This window comes from Ammospiza caudacuta, chromosome 4 (assembly GCF_027887145.1).
Source record: "Ammospiza caudacuta isolate bAmmCau1 chromosome 4, bAmmCau1.pri, whole genome shotgun sequence".
Taxonomy (NCBI): Eukaryota; Metazoa; Chordata; class Aves; order Passeriformes; family Passerellidae; genus Ammospiza; species Ammospiza caudacuta.
The window spans coordinates 7,434,091-7,448,142 of record NC_080596.1 but is presented as its reverse complement, the minus strand read 5'-3'; the positions used below and the strand labels follow the sequence as shown (position 1 = coordinate 7,448,142).

The 14,052-nt window shown below is 39.6% G+C and overlaps 1 protein-coding gene across 3 annotated transcripts in view; it reads left to right on the top strand.

Annotated features, from left to right (window-relative positions):
• Positions 1-13,218, top strand: part of TMEM131L (transmembrane 131 like) — a 79,770-nt gene extending 66,552 nt beyond the window's left edge. For 2 of the 3 annotated variants that reach the window (XM_058803633.1, XM_058803634.1), the window contains 9 exons: positions 1,206-1,330; positions 2,850-3,007; positions 3,821-4,006; positions 5,076-5,154; positions 6,192-6,277; positions 7,623-7,743; positions 9,821-9,909; positions 10,722-10,864; positions 12,369-13,217. In XM_058803633.1, coding sequence (XP_058659616.1) covers positions 1,206-1,330; positions 2,850-3,007; positions 3,821-4,006; positions 5,076-5,154; positions 6,192-6,277; positions 7,623-7,743; positions 9,821-9,909; positions 10,722-10,864; positions 12,369-12,647 — 1,266 coding nt within the window. In that variant the 3' untranslated portion in view covers positions 12,648-13,217. Of the gene's footprint in view, positions 1-1,205; positions 1,331-2,849; positions 3,008-3,820; positions 4,007-5,075; positions 5,155-6,191; positions 6,278-7,622; positions 7,744-9,820; positions 9,910-10,721; positions 10,865-12,368 lie in introns of all 3 variants that reach the window. The other variant, XM_058803632.1, reaches the window with a different exon arrangement.
• The last annotated feature ends 834 nt before the right edge of the window (positions 13,219-14,052 follow it).

The window sequence follows — 14,052 nt, the reverse complement described above, 5'->3', positions numbered from 1 at the left end:
TATACCTACAGATATGTGTGTGTATGTAGGGACTATTTTGTAGAGTCACAGACCTGAAATGCTGTAAATCAGATGAATGAGGAAGAGTGCAATGTGCTGTCCCACATCCATTGTGTATTCATGCTGCTTTATGGAATGGTGAACAGTTTGGGTAAAAATCAAAACAGCCATATCACAGCCAGGGATTGTTACTCTTAGAGCAGGCACAAGCATACTGGAATCTAATGCCAGCTGTCAGCCACACTAATGATGTGGGAACATTCTCTGCAAGGGAAGTGGGCATGTTGGCCTTCACTTGCAGACCTGATCTCCAAACCCAGGGCTTTGCATCAGAAACTTGCATTTGGGAGTACAGCAGGCAGAAGCCCTTCAGCAGATTATGCAGTTGCTGAGAAGATCGTTCTTCACCCCTAGTTTCTGAGTATGATAAACACATCAAGACTGTACCTTTGTTGCAGGCAGCATAAAACACTAAAAGAACTTCATCAGGCAATTAGTGAACCTGAGAATCTGGATTATGTTTATATTCTGTGTACTGGATATAAATCCCATGGCAAAAAGGTGTAAGGAAGAATTGCTTACATTGCTTGGGGAATATGTGAGAAAAGACACGGTCTTGTCTTGCTTTGGGAATTGTTGTTACAAACTTCTTTGCCCATGTGGCTGGTGATGCTCAGTTTGTTTCTTGCATTTCTTGAAATGACTAGTATTTGCTGGTAACTTACTCCATAATTTCCTCAGCTGTAATTCAAATGAATGCCTTCCCCCACTGCCTCCAGTTGCTGAGGAAAGGGAGGATTTATTACTGCTGAACTTGCACACCAGCTGATCATAAATCTGGCAGATGTTTTTTGTTTTTAGCACATTGGGAATTTTATTGACTGCTTTACTTTTTCTCCCTCCATTTTTTTATTTCCCTGAAAGTCAGAGCTAGATGCTGTGAAAGGGAAAATGCTGAGTTTGGGAATTCAGAAATTCCTATCTCATCATCTCTTGCTGTCTTGATGGACAGAGTCTTGGAAAGGCTGGTTAAAGTGATGGTGCTGGAAAGAGGATGTGCTGTGGAAAGCTACTAAATCATGAAGTAACTATGCATTTGGGTCAGGCCATTCTGTCCAGAGAAATTTAGCTAGAAAAATCCAGTGGAGTTCATTGACTAAGTTAAGTTCATTTTACAATGTCTCAGCTTGTATTTTTGCCTTTAGCAAGAAGATGCATATAGAAAGAAGAAGCCTCAGGATAAAAAGGAAGGAAATGTACCAAATATGAATTGGAATAGAAATAGAACATCTAGGAAAAATAAGAAGAAGAATGTAAATATATCCACAAGGTATGTATTGCCTCACCAAATCATGAAGAAACCCAGAGTTGCTGTAATGTTTCTGCAGATTTTGCATAATACATTAGGCAGGATTACTTTATCTATTTAAGTAGACACACATTAATCCTGTCCTGAGCATTTACTTTTAGGAATGTGCACTACTAAATATCACCAGCAAAACAAAAAATTTTCAAATATTCCCTGTAGATAGATGCAGCCCATTCTGCATAGCCGTGGCAGCTCTCTGTTAGGGTCTGGAATGTGCTGTCTCTGAAGTTAGGATGGTTTGCTTCCTTCCCCTTGTGTAGTGTCTGGAGAAGTTCTGGTCATGTGTTTTCTTCACTGAAAAAAGGAAAATAAAATTGTTGAAATCATTCCATCTTCAGGAGAATCATCTGCTATATTGAGTAACTGGAGGGATGTTGTCCTCTACCAATTTTGGGAGAGAAATGTGTAGAAATGAGAGAGTGGCTTTCATTTTTGCTATTATGATTTAAACAACTAGAGCAGCACTAGATTGTAAAGAATATTGAGTGAGCACTGTGGAAAGTTACTTTTTTCCCCCTGAGAATTGTGTTAATGCATTTTGTAAATTACTTTTAATTATTTTTTAATATATTTTAAATTTAAGTTGTATGAATTATTTAAAAATACTTGTTACAAACTCCTTTTAAAATAGAAACACTACTGAGGAGAAAATCCTACGCCTTCCCCTCCCCCAGTCCTTTGAATTAAAGTCACAATCCTACAAAGCCTTCACAGACTTAATTTTTATTGCAAGTGCTTCTATTGAGGTCAGTGGACTCTAAAAGGAGATTGTAAATCTGAAAGGGCTGTTATATACACATTTCTGTTCATTTTGTGGGAAGTCAGTGCATGTGTAAATCTTTGCTGGATGCACACCTTTGTAGATAGGAAGGATAAAAAATGAGCAGTGAAATACTGAAGTTTAGTGTCTGTTCCCTGAACCAATTCAGCAGTTGCTGCTTTCTGAGTTAAGATGGAACTGTTCCATTTCTGCAGAAATTTGACAGCTGACTTTTAATCATTTTTCCTCAATACTCTCTGATTATGGTATTGGATGTAGACATTTCATTCCAGCTTTACTAGCAAAAAGTTAAGATTGCTCCAGATTGGGATTTTACTCTAGTTATAGTTGTGCCAGTGAAATGAGCACAGGGCACATTTTTCTTTGCATCTATATCTTTGTACACTGCTAAACTGTGCTTATCACTGCAACATCTGATTGCCTTCTGCCAGGTGCATTAGAGAATGGAATTAAATATGCACATGTCATTTTGTCTCTCCCCCTGAGAAGTAGTAGTCTGTGTGGTAGGATATTGCATTTTTTGAAAGGTTTTTTAGGTTTCTGTAAAGTTGGGGAATAAGACTCCCAAACCTACTGCTACCCCTGCACTTTGCCTTGATAGCTGTGTGAGTTGAAGTGTTTAATGCCTGGAAAGGAAAACTGCAGATGAAATGTAAAATGCAAACATGTTTTTTTTTTGGGGGGGTGTGTTTCTATTAGGGTCCCTGAGCAGAGTGAGTTGAAGCATATGTGCAGTGAATTTGAAAGGCCGGATCTGAGAGCGAATATTGGAATAAGAGCCTGGTGTCCTCAGAACAACGGGGAAAATTGTAAAGCAGACCAAAAAGCTGGGAACTTGTCCATACAGGGAGAAACAGGTATGCAGTCTTAATTATCTTAAAATGGGGAAAGAAACAGAATATTAATTTTGTGGCAGTAGAGCATTCCTTACTTGAGAGACCTGTGCTTGTCTCCCTTTTGAACCCTGATGTGAAGATGACAGGACTGGTATGACACAGTGCCTGAAATAATAGCTGCTGACTTCTGAAGGGCTCTGCATGCTTCTCCATGGGGTTGATTCATGGTGCAGACCAGAAAGTGAATCAGTCTGAAGCAATGATCCATCAGTTCTTGGTGAAGGAAAGACAGACTGGTAGTCTGGTTTTGTGTTCAAATAAAGCTTGGATACCTGCTTCCTGCCTTTCCATCAGGATTTTAATCATCTGTTTTCCCTGGCTTTAGGGAAGAGGAGATCTGAAGGAAGTTATCAATTTCTATAGGATTGTCCTTTGCATCTCTAATGAGATAATAAGAGCATCTATCACTTATGAATTCATTACTTGCACCATTTTATCATATGCATGTTCCTACAGCCAGGATATGTTTCATGTCTGCTGTATTAAGTATTTATTTCAAAGGACAGTATGCACTTCCTCTTTGAACCTATGGCCTATAGCAGCACTGTATCATCACTGCATTCATGTTACTGGGATATCATGTAGATCAGAAGCTCCTTATGTTAGGGGCTGGTTTAGTTACTGAAGCTACCAGCAAATATTTCTTCTCTCATCAGTAAATTCAGAGAATCCATGTAAATTCATGATTCAGATTACTTTTCCCTGACAAGACTTTCTTAAATGTTGTGTTGGTTTTTTGATTGGTTTTTTGTTTTGTTTTCCCCAACTTTTTAGAAAACTTTTATCAGCGGTCCAAAAAGAAGTGTTTGGAGAAGTTTTGTTCTGATTCAAGCTCAGATTGTGGAAGTTCGTCAGGAAGCGTTCGTGCAAGTCGAGGGAGCTGGGGTAGCTGGAGCAGTACCAGCAGTTCAGATGGAGATAAAAAGCCAATGATTACTACCAGGCATTTTCTTCCATCCAGTAAGTTTTGCAAACAGCTCCTCTTCACAGTAGAGCACAGAGTTTTAGCCTTCCTGCCGATTGGAAAGGCCTACCACAGCATGGGGCACATAAACTCATCTTTTGTAGAGCACCCCTTAGACACACAAGGAGGGATGTAAAGAACTTTGACAAGAAGTGCACACATTTCATAGAGATGAAGATTACTGTCAGGCTCCTCAATAAGCAATATGCACAGTTGTCATGGAAGGATGGGAGAACTGAGAGGCACTCAGAATAGCCAAAGCAATTTCTGCCTTTGATTCATCACATTATCTGGGGTTTTTTAACATTAAAACTATTTCAGTAATGCACAAATGAGGAATGTGTGAAAGCAGTTCAGATTTGAGGAGCTGGGTTTGGATAGGTGTATTTGAGGTGTAAATAGCCAGAACACCTGAGCCACTTGACTAGTATGAGAAATGGGAGCTGAGCTTCTTTACTGCAATTCTTGAATACCTGAATATCACTAAAGTAGTTGAAAGTCATTGCCATAATTATCCAGAGTGATGTGGCACGAGAAGTAAATTTTAAAGTACTAAAGTGACACCAGGATATGTTTCATGTCTGAAGTATTAAGTATTTATTTGGTTTGGGTACCTGCAAAAAGATGGTTTGAATTATTAAAAAATATCCAGAAACTTCATGTGTATTTGTGTATGTATAAAATTTGACATTTCTTAATGATAGTGTGTGATCTGTCTGAACCTGTGATTTAATAGATAACAAATCATGTGTATATGACTTTCCTGTTTGTTCAAATTATAATGCCTCCTAAGAAAAAAGAAAATAAGTCATTCTAAATTCAGACTTAATTTGATAGTAACAAGGAACCTCTCCTTCAAGAGTGTGGTAATCACTTCTAAATCATAAAATACATGTTAAGACTATGGACCTAGGTAGCATGCCTTGAAATTGATGCAGTTAGTGATAATCCAGTGTGAGAGAAAACTTGATTAACACCATTGATAATTCTGTTTGTGTGGATGTATATTCTGAGCATTCTTCTTTTTTAAGGATCTTTGATTTTCACAGTCATTCTTTTCTTTAGGAGAGAATATTTCACAAAATGATTTTCCATCTGAAACTCCTATCACTCTAAATCTGTCTCATAACATCTGCAATACCAGGTAAAAAAATTGAATCTACACCTGTAAGGCATTAAAGAAACAACACCAACTTGAAGCCTTGTCTCAGTTTGATAGATAATACCTGTTGGCACCTTTTATCTTGTAATTTTTTATGATCATCTGATTGTACTTACTAGTTGGAAGAAGAATCATCTTCAGTACCTGAGAAGATATAAGCAAAATTGATTATGCTGCATAAGTACAATAAAAGCTTCCAAATGGAAAAAAAATGGAAATTGGTTTTCCACTTTGACTTCTTCCAGATCCTAGCAACTTATATTTCCATTACTGCTTAGTTGTATTTTTTAAAAAAAGGTGGGAATAAGACTTTCAAGTTGATGCTATTTTTTTAATGGGAATAATGTTCTCCTAGGATATACAGCATGAAAATTGATTCCTCCCTCCTCCACATTCTTTTCTCCCTCTTTACTGCAGTGGAGATAGCATCTACAAGTTTTATTGCTGTGAATCCTCATTTCACTTCTCATTGACCACTCTCTGTTTTTACAAGGAGAAATACTCCAATCCTTTTCCTTTGGGATTCTGGTGCTTGAAAATGTTTTCTTTTATTTGTTTTGACTAGTTCCTTTGATGGGTTGGCTTTGATAAATACCAAATTCACACTCATGTGTCTCTGGGTGTCTTCATGGACATAAAAGTAAACTTACCTGAAAGTTGTTCAAAAATTATAAGAGGTCCTACTGATGTTCACGAACTGCAGCTTGTTTTCCAGTTTTAGAGAACAGCTGTTGAATTAATTTGCAATAGGTTGATAACTGGATAATAAAAATGGGGTAATTAAGGTGTATTAATTTCATTCATTTTGCATGTGTGATAAGTAGCTGGCTTTTAATTGGAAAAAAACTTTTAAAAATTGCTCAGTTGTAATTCTGAAATAGGAAGAATCAGGACAGTGGAAAAGCAATAGCACAATAGCAGTTATGATTGTCATTAGAATGTTTTCTACATCTCTGTATATTTCCTTTGAAATAGTTTGGATTATGAGACTTAAGAAATGAAATTTTCTTTTCATTCAGCAGAGACATGAACAGCATCCCCCAATATCCTGAGACCTTATGTCCCAATTTCACTGACATAGCTGCAGATCCTGACAAAAACAAAGGTCAGTACTAACAACTGGAGCTGTTTTTTTCACACTTTGCCCAGCAGTTTTAGTGATGTTGCTAATTACACATGCACCAACTTGATAAACACATTGTTACTAGAACTTACTTGCTTCTAAGCAAGTTGGGTGCAAAGTTAGCAAATGAAGGTTTAAAACCTTGACAGTTTTTGCTTTTAACCTTGATATTTTTTTGTTTCATCTTCTCTGTGTCAAGACAGCATTTAGCTTTCAACTCATGTTCTAGGTCTTCTTTCTTTTTTTCATCTTCTTGCTGTGTACAGATTAATGTCCAGAAGCAATGCAGCTGCGAGATCAAGAGCACTGCTTGCTGTGTTAAAGTGAAGCTTGGCACCAAATCAAACATGACCATTTTTCTCTCTAAATATCCACAGTTGGGACTTGCTCTCTTTGACAGCAATAATGAGTGAGGTTGTGTAGCACTGTTAAAATTCTTGCATTTTCATTGCTTGTATCTCAGAGGGAAGTAATATTAGCTTTTTGAGTGGGATTCATAAAAGCATCATGCTACATGGTGAGGTGGAGTTTGAAAGCTGGTCAGGACATGTGGTTCTTTGGGCAGCAGCATTTCCTGCCCTTCTGCTGTAGGTTTAAACTGTCTGATAGGATATAAATGCTGAATAACCTTCTTCCATGGTAGCAATATTGATATGTATCATGTGAAATAATGAAATAGAGCCAACTTTGCAAGCATTGTCTCATGGAAATTGCTAATTTGATTTTTTCTTTTCTCCAGCTGCCAGTTCTCATAGAGTTGATAGGAACCAAATATCTGTGGGCAGTCAGGACACGCAGTCCGTGAAGAGCAGCACAATGAATATCTGTGCTAGAGGCTAAATACAGCATTTAATAAGTTCACAAATTGCCTGGTCAGGAATGGCTCCAGTGTGTTAGAAACCTGACCCTGTTCCTGCTGCATTTGTGTAGCTGGACTTCAGAGGTGATTAGTGACTAGTGACTAAGGGGTGGGCACAAGGAGGCCAGTGGGGATTGCATCCCTGCTGTTTCTCCTGCTCTGTGGAAGTGTGCCATCTAGGCACTGACAGCTGAACACTTAAGGACCTTCAGTAGGAACTTCTTGTCCTGTTTTGTTGAATTCTGGTTTCTCGGTTCAGGTCTTACATATATCTTTTTTAAAAAACAGAAATATTGAGATGTGTTAAAAGACGGGCCTTCATCACAAAAAAAAATTGCTTAGTAACTCTGGATTTTTTTTTCTAGCAGACAGTCCTTATTGGGGATCTGAGAGTAAAGTGTCTATGTGATAGAATCTTAGGAGTCTCCTTCCTGTTACTCTGTATTTCATTCCCCTTTCCTTTTTTAGGTCTTTACCCAACAGGAGACTTGTGGCCTGCCCAGCCAGTCTGCATGACAAACAGTTTGAACTACAACCTTGAGAATAATATACCATGCATGATCCAAGAAACCCCCTCTGTCCACAACAGGCAAGTTACATTTTGTGTAAAAACTACAGATAATGCTTTGTTCAGGCTTCTGTAATGCAGAGGACTGTACTTTACTAATAATTTTTGTAAAGGCAGATGATAGTTAAAATAAAAGTCGTTCTGCCACTTCAGTCTTAGTTCTAGTTGTTAATGCTCTTCCATGAGTACATTGTGATTAATTTTACTAATACAAATTCACTGCTGTCCCTGTTCATGTATAGATATTCTAGAACTTTTTTCAAGTTTAATTAAATACTTTTGGAAAGCTGTTAAATGCTTTAACTCATTTTGCAGGCAGAGGGCCTGACTTTGAAATCTGTTGCACTCTTGCTTGTAGCTTGTGTATGCCACATGGTGTGTTATGCAGCGTGTACTTGTGTTAAAGGCAGGAACAGACATTTTTATAAAGACCAATATTCCACTATAAAAGTGGTTTAGGGATACAAGTTGGTATGTTTCAGGGTCTGTCTATATTTGGGTTGATCTTCCTGTGGTAATGAACTTGATTAGCTCTTATATTTTACACTGCTTACCCAGCAAATTTTAGTAATGAAAGATGTGCCACAAACTAGAGAGCAGAAATACTCTGCCACCACATAGCAGTGAAATATGGCCAGTTCTTCAAGTTGTATCCTGTCATCCAAAATGACAGGAGAAGTACCTGGGGGTCCTGATGCACAACAAGCTGTCCCTGAGCAAGCAGTGTCCTCGTGGCCAGGAAGGTCAGTGGTACCCTGGGGTGCATCAGGAAGAGCATTGCCAGCAGGGCAAGGGAGGTGATCCTGCCCCCTGTCAGCCCTGGTGAGGCCACATCTGGAGTGGTGTCCAGTTCCGGACTCCACGGTCAGTACAACAGAGATCAGGAGCTCCTGGAGCATGTCCAGAAAAGAGCTACAAAGTTGTTTAAGGGTCTGGAGCATCTCTCTTACAAGGAAAGGCTGAGGGAGCTGGGCCTGTACATTGAGAAGGCTGAGAGGGGACCTCATCAATGTCTGTCAGTATCTGCAGGGAGGGTGCCAAGAGGATGGAGCCAGGCTCTGCTCAGTGGCGCCAAGCAACAGGACAGGAGGCAGTGGGCAGAACCTGATGCACAGGAAGTTCCACCTGAACATGAGGAAGAACTTCTTCACTGTGCAGTGACCACACACCAGAGTGGATGGTCCAGAGAGATTGTGGAATCTCTCACATTCAACCCTCTGGACACAATCCTGTGCCATGTGCTCTGGGATGGCCTTGCTTGAGCAGGGAGGCTGGACCGTGTGACCCACTGTGGTCCCTTCCAGCCTTGCCCATTCTGTGACTGCCTTCATACACCTATCTCAATTTGGACTTCATAAGCAAAAAATACATGCACACCCATGCAATTGTGTATTGATATTTAGTAGTGATAACTTCAGATAGCTGCTTGGCTGAATAGTAAAATTGAAGTAGAGCAGCTTCTTATGAAATCCTTTTGCAGACTGGATCCAGAGTTGGACTACTTCAGACTTGCTGTGTAGCAGGGCCTATTTTATTATTGGCATGTCTTTAGGAATTACTTTTGAAAAAATCTTCTTGAAATTATTTTAATTAAAGAAGTATAACCCCTAGAAATCTATGTGTATCTTAGAAAATGCACTGTTTAACAGGACTTTAGCACATTTGGTTGGGAAAATAGAAATCTCCATTTTAATTGTTATTCTCAAGCACTCAAATGTATTATGTCTTCTTCTGCCACCTCAAATCACATAATACTTGATTGTAGGGAAGAAGTACAGTTATTTTCTTTTTACAGGGAAGAAAGTTGAACCCAGCTAGGCATTGCAGGATTCTGGTACTGTCATTACAAGTTGTTCATTTTCCCAGAGGAAAAAGAACTCTGTGAGAGAGATTGCTGTGATTGTGTAGTAGCATAGAGTAGATACTGGCAAAATTGACAGGTGGTATGTGAAAAGCCTCATGATCAGTTACAGGTATTTTGCTGATCAGTTACAGGTATTTTGCTGACAAGAGCTTTACAATAAATAAGTATTTCTAAGTAATTTTCAGAAGTTTTGCAAACTTTTTCTGACTGCAGATTTTGTTTTTCTTGAGACAGCTTCATTGACTGGAATGCAGCTTGTGACAGCCAGTTTTCCAACATGTATTGTCCACTAGAGATGAATGAATATGGTGCTTTCCCAGAAGGTAGGATGAAATAAAGCTTATTAATTATAACAGAGCATGGTTGTTTTCCTCTCACCTTTTATAGAACAAAAGGTTGAGCTGTTCTATACACGGATGTTCATTGCTTTCAACTTTACGTTTTCCAGCAGTGTGTTCTGTAGTAATAAACAATGACTGCATGTGGTGGATGAGAATATTGGCCTTTGTATAGAGCCTGAAAAGGCAGTATGCAGGACTTCCAGAGGGAATTGAGAGAAATGTTTGTGCTTACAGTATTACACATATCTTTTTGTACAATCTTCTTTGTTTCCCCTCTGGCAGGCTTCAGCCTTCCAGTGTGTGAAATACAAGGCCTCTTGTGACCAATTATCTTTCCAGGCTAGAGTTTCTTGGCTTGGGAAGCACACTGGCAGCAATCTAGAATTCTTTAGCATTACCTACCTAAGTACTAATGAAAGGTCAGACTGCAGAATCCCAGGCAGCACGCTGATCCCTTGGGTGCTTAGAGCTGAGACATGTTGGCGGTGAGGCCTGTGGAGGTTCTGCCATGCACGTTCTGTCTCTGTTCTCCAGCAGAGGGACTGCCAAGTCTTTATCCTGTCCTCCTGATAACAATTTGTTAGTGGGTCTCTAATACAGAGTGGTAGTCCTGTTGACAGAAATTGATACACTTCACTGCTGTGCTACCCTGACGCTGCATGGAGTCACTGAAGGATTAGGTCAGACCCAGCCTGACTCACTCTCAAGAAGATTCAGCATTCCTCCACAGAAATGTTAGTAGTGTTTTATATTGCATAAGTCTTACTTTGTCTTCTTGATTTTATAAATTGAAGAGAACATGAACTACCCCAGTGGCTTCCCAGGTACTGCAGCAATGCAGAACACAGCCTTCATTGACCAGAACTGTCCCTCCACCTGGAATGCTCCTCCCAACATGCCACCTGCCTGGGAGCCTGCCAGTTATGTCAACTCCACAGTGAGTATTGTCACTGTGAGGCACTGCCTTTGTGTGCTCCTTCACAGCCTTCCTCGTGTATTCCTGTCTTTTCCCTACCTGTTGCTTACATGTTCTTCATGAATCTTCTAAGTATTCTGATGTTTGTGTTTAATGCTAGCATTGGTAGCCCAGGTTTTTCCCAGCTGTTTGTCACGGATGTTATTGACCTTGTCTGCAAAATTTTGAGATGATCCTTTTGCCTGAAAATTGACTAAAATCAGCTTACACATGGAAAAATATTTTGGGCTTATGTAGTCTACTGAGACTTTTTTCTGTGAAAATCAGTGTGTCCACCTGAGGCTAAAACCCAAAAAGTGCAGACAGAAAAACCCAGAGAGATTTGAAAATTAAAGAGCTGAATGGACAGCTGCTCTCAGGTACTTTAACAGGGGGTTTTTTTGGTAGGAAATTCAAGCGATTTAAGCTGAATTTATGCAGATTTCAGAATCCTGACTTTAACCTGTTATACTCCAGACTAGCCATGTTTGTCATCTCACAGTGCAGTGTAGTAACTTCAGTTCAAGGTGGTCTTTAATTGTAACTATCTTCTCTTCTGCTCATTTTTCAAAATACTGTATTTTGGTTTTTTTTTAAATTTACTATAGGTTTATTTTGAATGAAACTAAGTAAATAAAGCAAGAAATATTTTCAACTGTAAAAATGAAAATTCGTCTATGTTAAAAAGTGGCAAAACTGGTAGAAGAATTTTTCCTAAAATAAACATATATTTTATTTCATATTTTATTCAGGAATGCCAGGAAAAACAGAAGGTAGAGATTGGAAAATGCATTAGATAATTCAGTTCATTTCCCTGGCGAGCTTTTCTCCACAATACATTTCAATGTTTCATTCAGTTTTAAAAGTCCCAAGGCTTCCATGACCTTCGCTGAGAGACTTCCTTGCAAACTAATACATCTTGCCCTCCAGGAGGTTCTTTATAAGCTTTCAAAATTTTCTAACTAAATTCCCTAGCTCCCAATTACAGTCTCATTTTTCACACTGAATATCCCTTTCTGCTCCCAGCATGCACAGTCTTTCTGGACTGACGCATACTTCAGCCCATTTCTTGTCATTTCTAGGCATCGTTCTCTTTTCATTTTAACTCTCAAAGTATGCATGGTGATCTTTGTGTGTCTTCCATTTCTCCTCTATTTCCCTCAACAGTCTGACCAGAACTGAGTAGTATATTGTTCTTAGAGTAATATCTGTGCTGTGCAGGGAGGAACTCATGTGACTTCATTCAGTGGAGGGCTTTTAAACACACACACATACACACACACATACATTTACATTAATGCTGCTGTAATATTTTTGGCAGCCATATTTCTTTGTAAACTCCTCTGTAATTTTCTACTTGTGGATTTCTTAAATTTCTGCATAAATCCTGCTTCCTCTCTCCCATTTAGTACTTAGCATTTCCAGATTTTCCTTGGCAAATGGTCCATGTTGCAGTTTCCCATGCTGGTTTTATCTTGCTCTGCAGCCCTACCTCTCAAGCACCCGAAGCTTGTCTCCAATGTCTGGACTTTTTGGTTCCATCTGGGCACCCCAGAGTGATGTTTATGAGAGCTGCTGCCCCGTCAGTGCCACGACTCAACATTCAACCCACGTGGAGAATCAGGCAGTTATGTGTAAGCAGGAATACTATCCGAGGTTTAACCCCTTCCGTGCCTACATGAACTTGGACATATGGACTACAGCAGCCAATCGAAATGCAAATTTCCCACTTTCGAGGGACTCGGGTTATTGTGGAAACGTGTGAAAGGAATTTGATTTAAAAATGTGAATAAAGATGCTTGCAATTTTGATTACTAGAGTAAGCTGGTTGCTGGATGGATTACAATGTTGGTGAATATTTTGGCACTTTTATATTGAAAATAAATTTTTTTTACTGAAGTCTGAGCATTCAGTGCATTTTAAAAAGTACAGCATATTCAGGATGCTGTTATTGTCAGATGAAGGCTACAAATTTGAAATTCAAATTTTTTATCATCATCAAGGACAGTATTAGTTCTTAAGAGCGTCCATGAACCTGTAGTGCACATGTTTCTTCTGAAGTTTACATTCTGTGGTATAAACTAGGAGTGGTTTAGCAGTTGTGGGTACAAACTTACTTACACTCATAAGTAATTACATCTGTACCAAATAGTAGCTGGGGACCTACCTGTTGATGCAGATCAGAGAGTTTCCAAATGGTGTCAATTCTAGTGCTGATACAGTTGTTAGTGAGTGCAGACTTTTGGCAATAGGAAAAAGGCTGAATTGTGGCTTGTTTATCTGGCTTCAAATTGCAAGCTGTCACTTGGACAATGTTAAGCTTGTGCAGTGTGGGTGAGTGGGCATTTCTTCCAGGAACTTTTCTTGTGAGTGACTCCTGGCATTTTGTGTTGTTATTTTTAGCTTTCATGTTGCAGTAGCATTTTCAGTGCATTTAATTGCACTTGTTTAAAATGCCAAAGCTTGAGCTGAAAGAAATGTTTCTTTGAGAGCAGAGTTCACACCACTCTCCCAAACAGAATGATAATGTGCTGGCTTATGTTAGGAGACTAAAACTGAGCAGCTGAGCAAATGCTGCCACCCATGCCAGGACTCAGTCCACCATGATGTCTCTGCTTACCCCTCCTGTAGAGCCCTTTTCTCTGCATGGCAGAGTGTGCCTGGACATCAAAAGGAGGCGGAGGCGTCCCTTAGGTTCAGAGATGTCCTTGGCACAAGGGCACTTGTCAGGCCTGAAGAGAGAGGTGAAAGTGGATCCAGTAGCAGTTTTGTACAACTGCTTAAAGAAGAGCCATAGAGATGGCAGAACCAAATTCATGTTGTGGTGGCCACAGGCATTACAGCAAGTGGCCATGGTGATGGATTGCTCCATGGGAGATTGAACATGAGGAAGAATGATGTCCCTTGGAGGGTGATGCTGCAGGAGAACAGGTACCTCAACCGGTGAAGAGATCTCTTCTTCATGTTCATGGCCTGGCTGAATGAAGCCACATGTGACCTGCTGTACTGGAGGTGGCAGTCCTTTTCCTCATGGGAGGTCACACTGGAGACCATCAGGGTCTAAACACTATTTTGAGGATTCTGCAAGCTTGAGCAAGTTCCTCACTTTTTGCTACCTAATTTCATCTTGCCTTTTGTTCACAGAGTGACTGAAAGACAAGAGCTCTGTT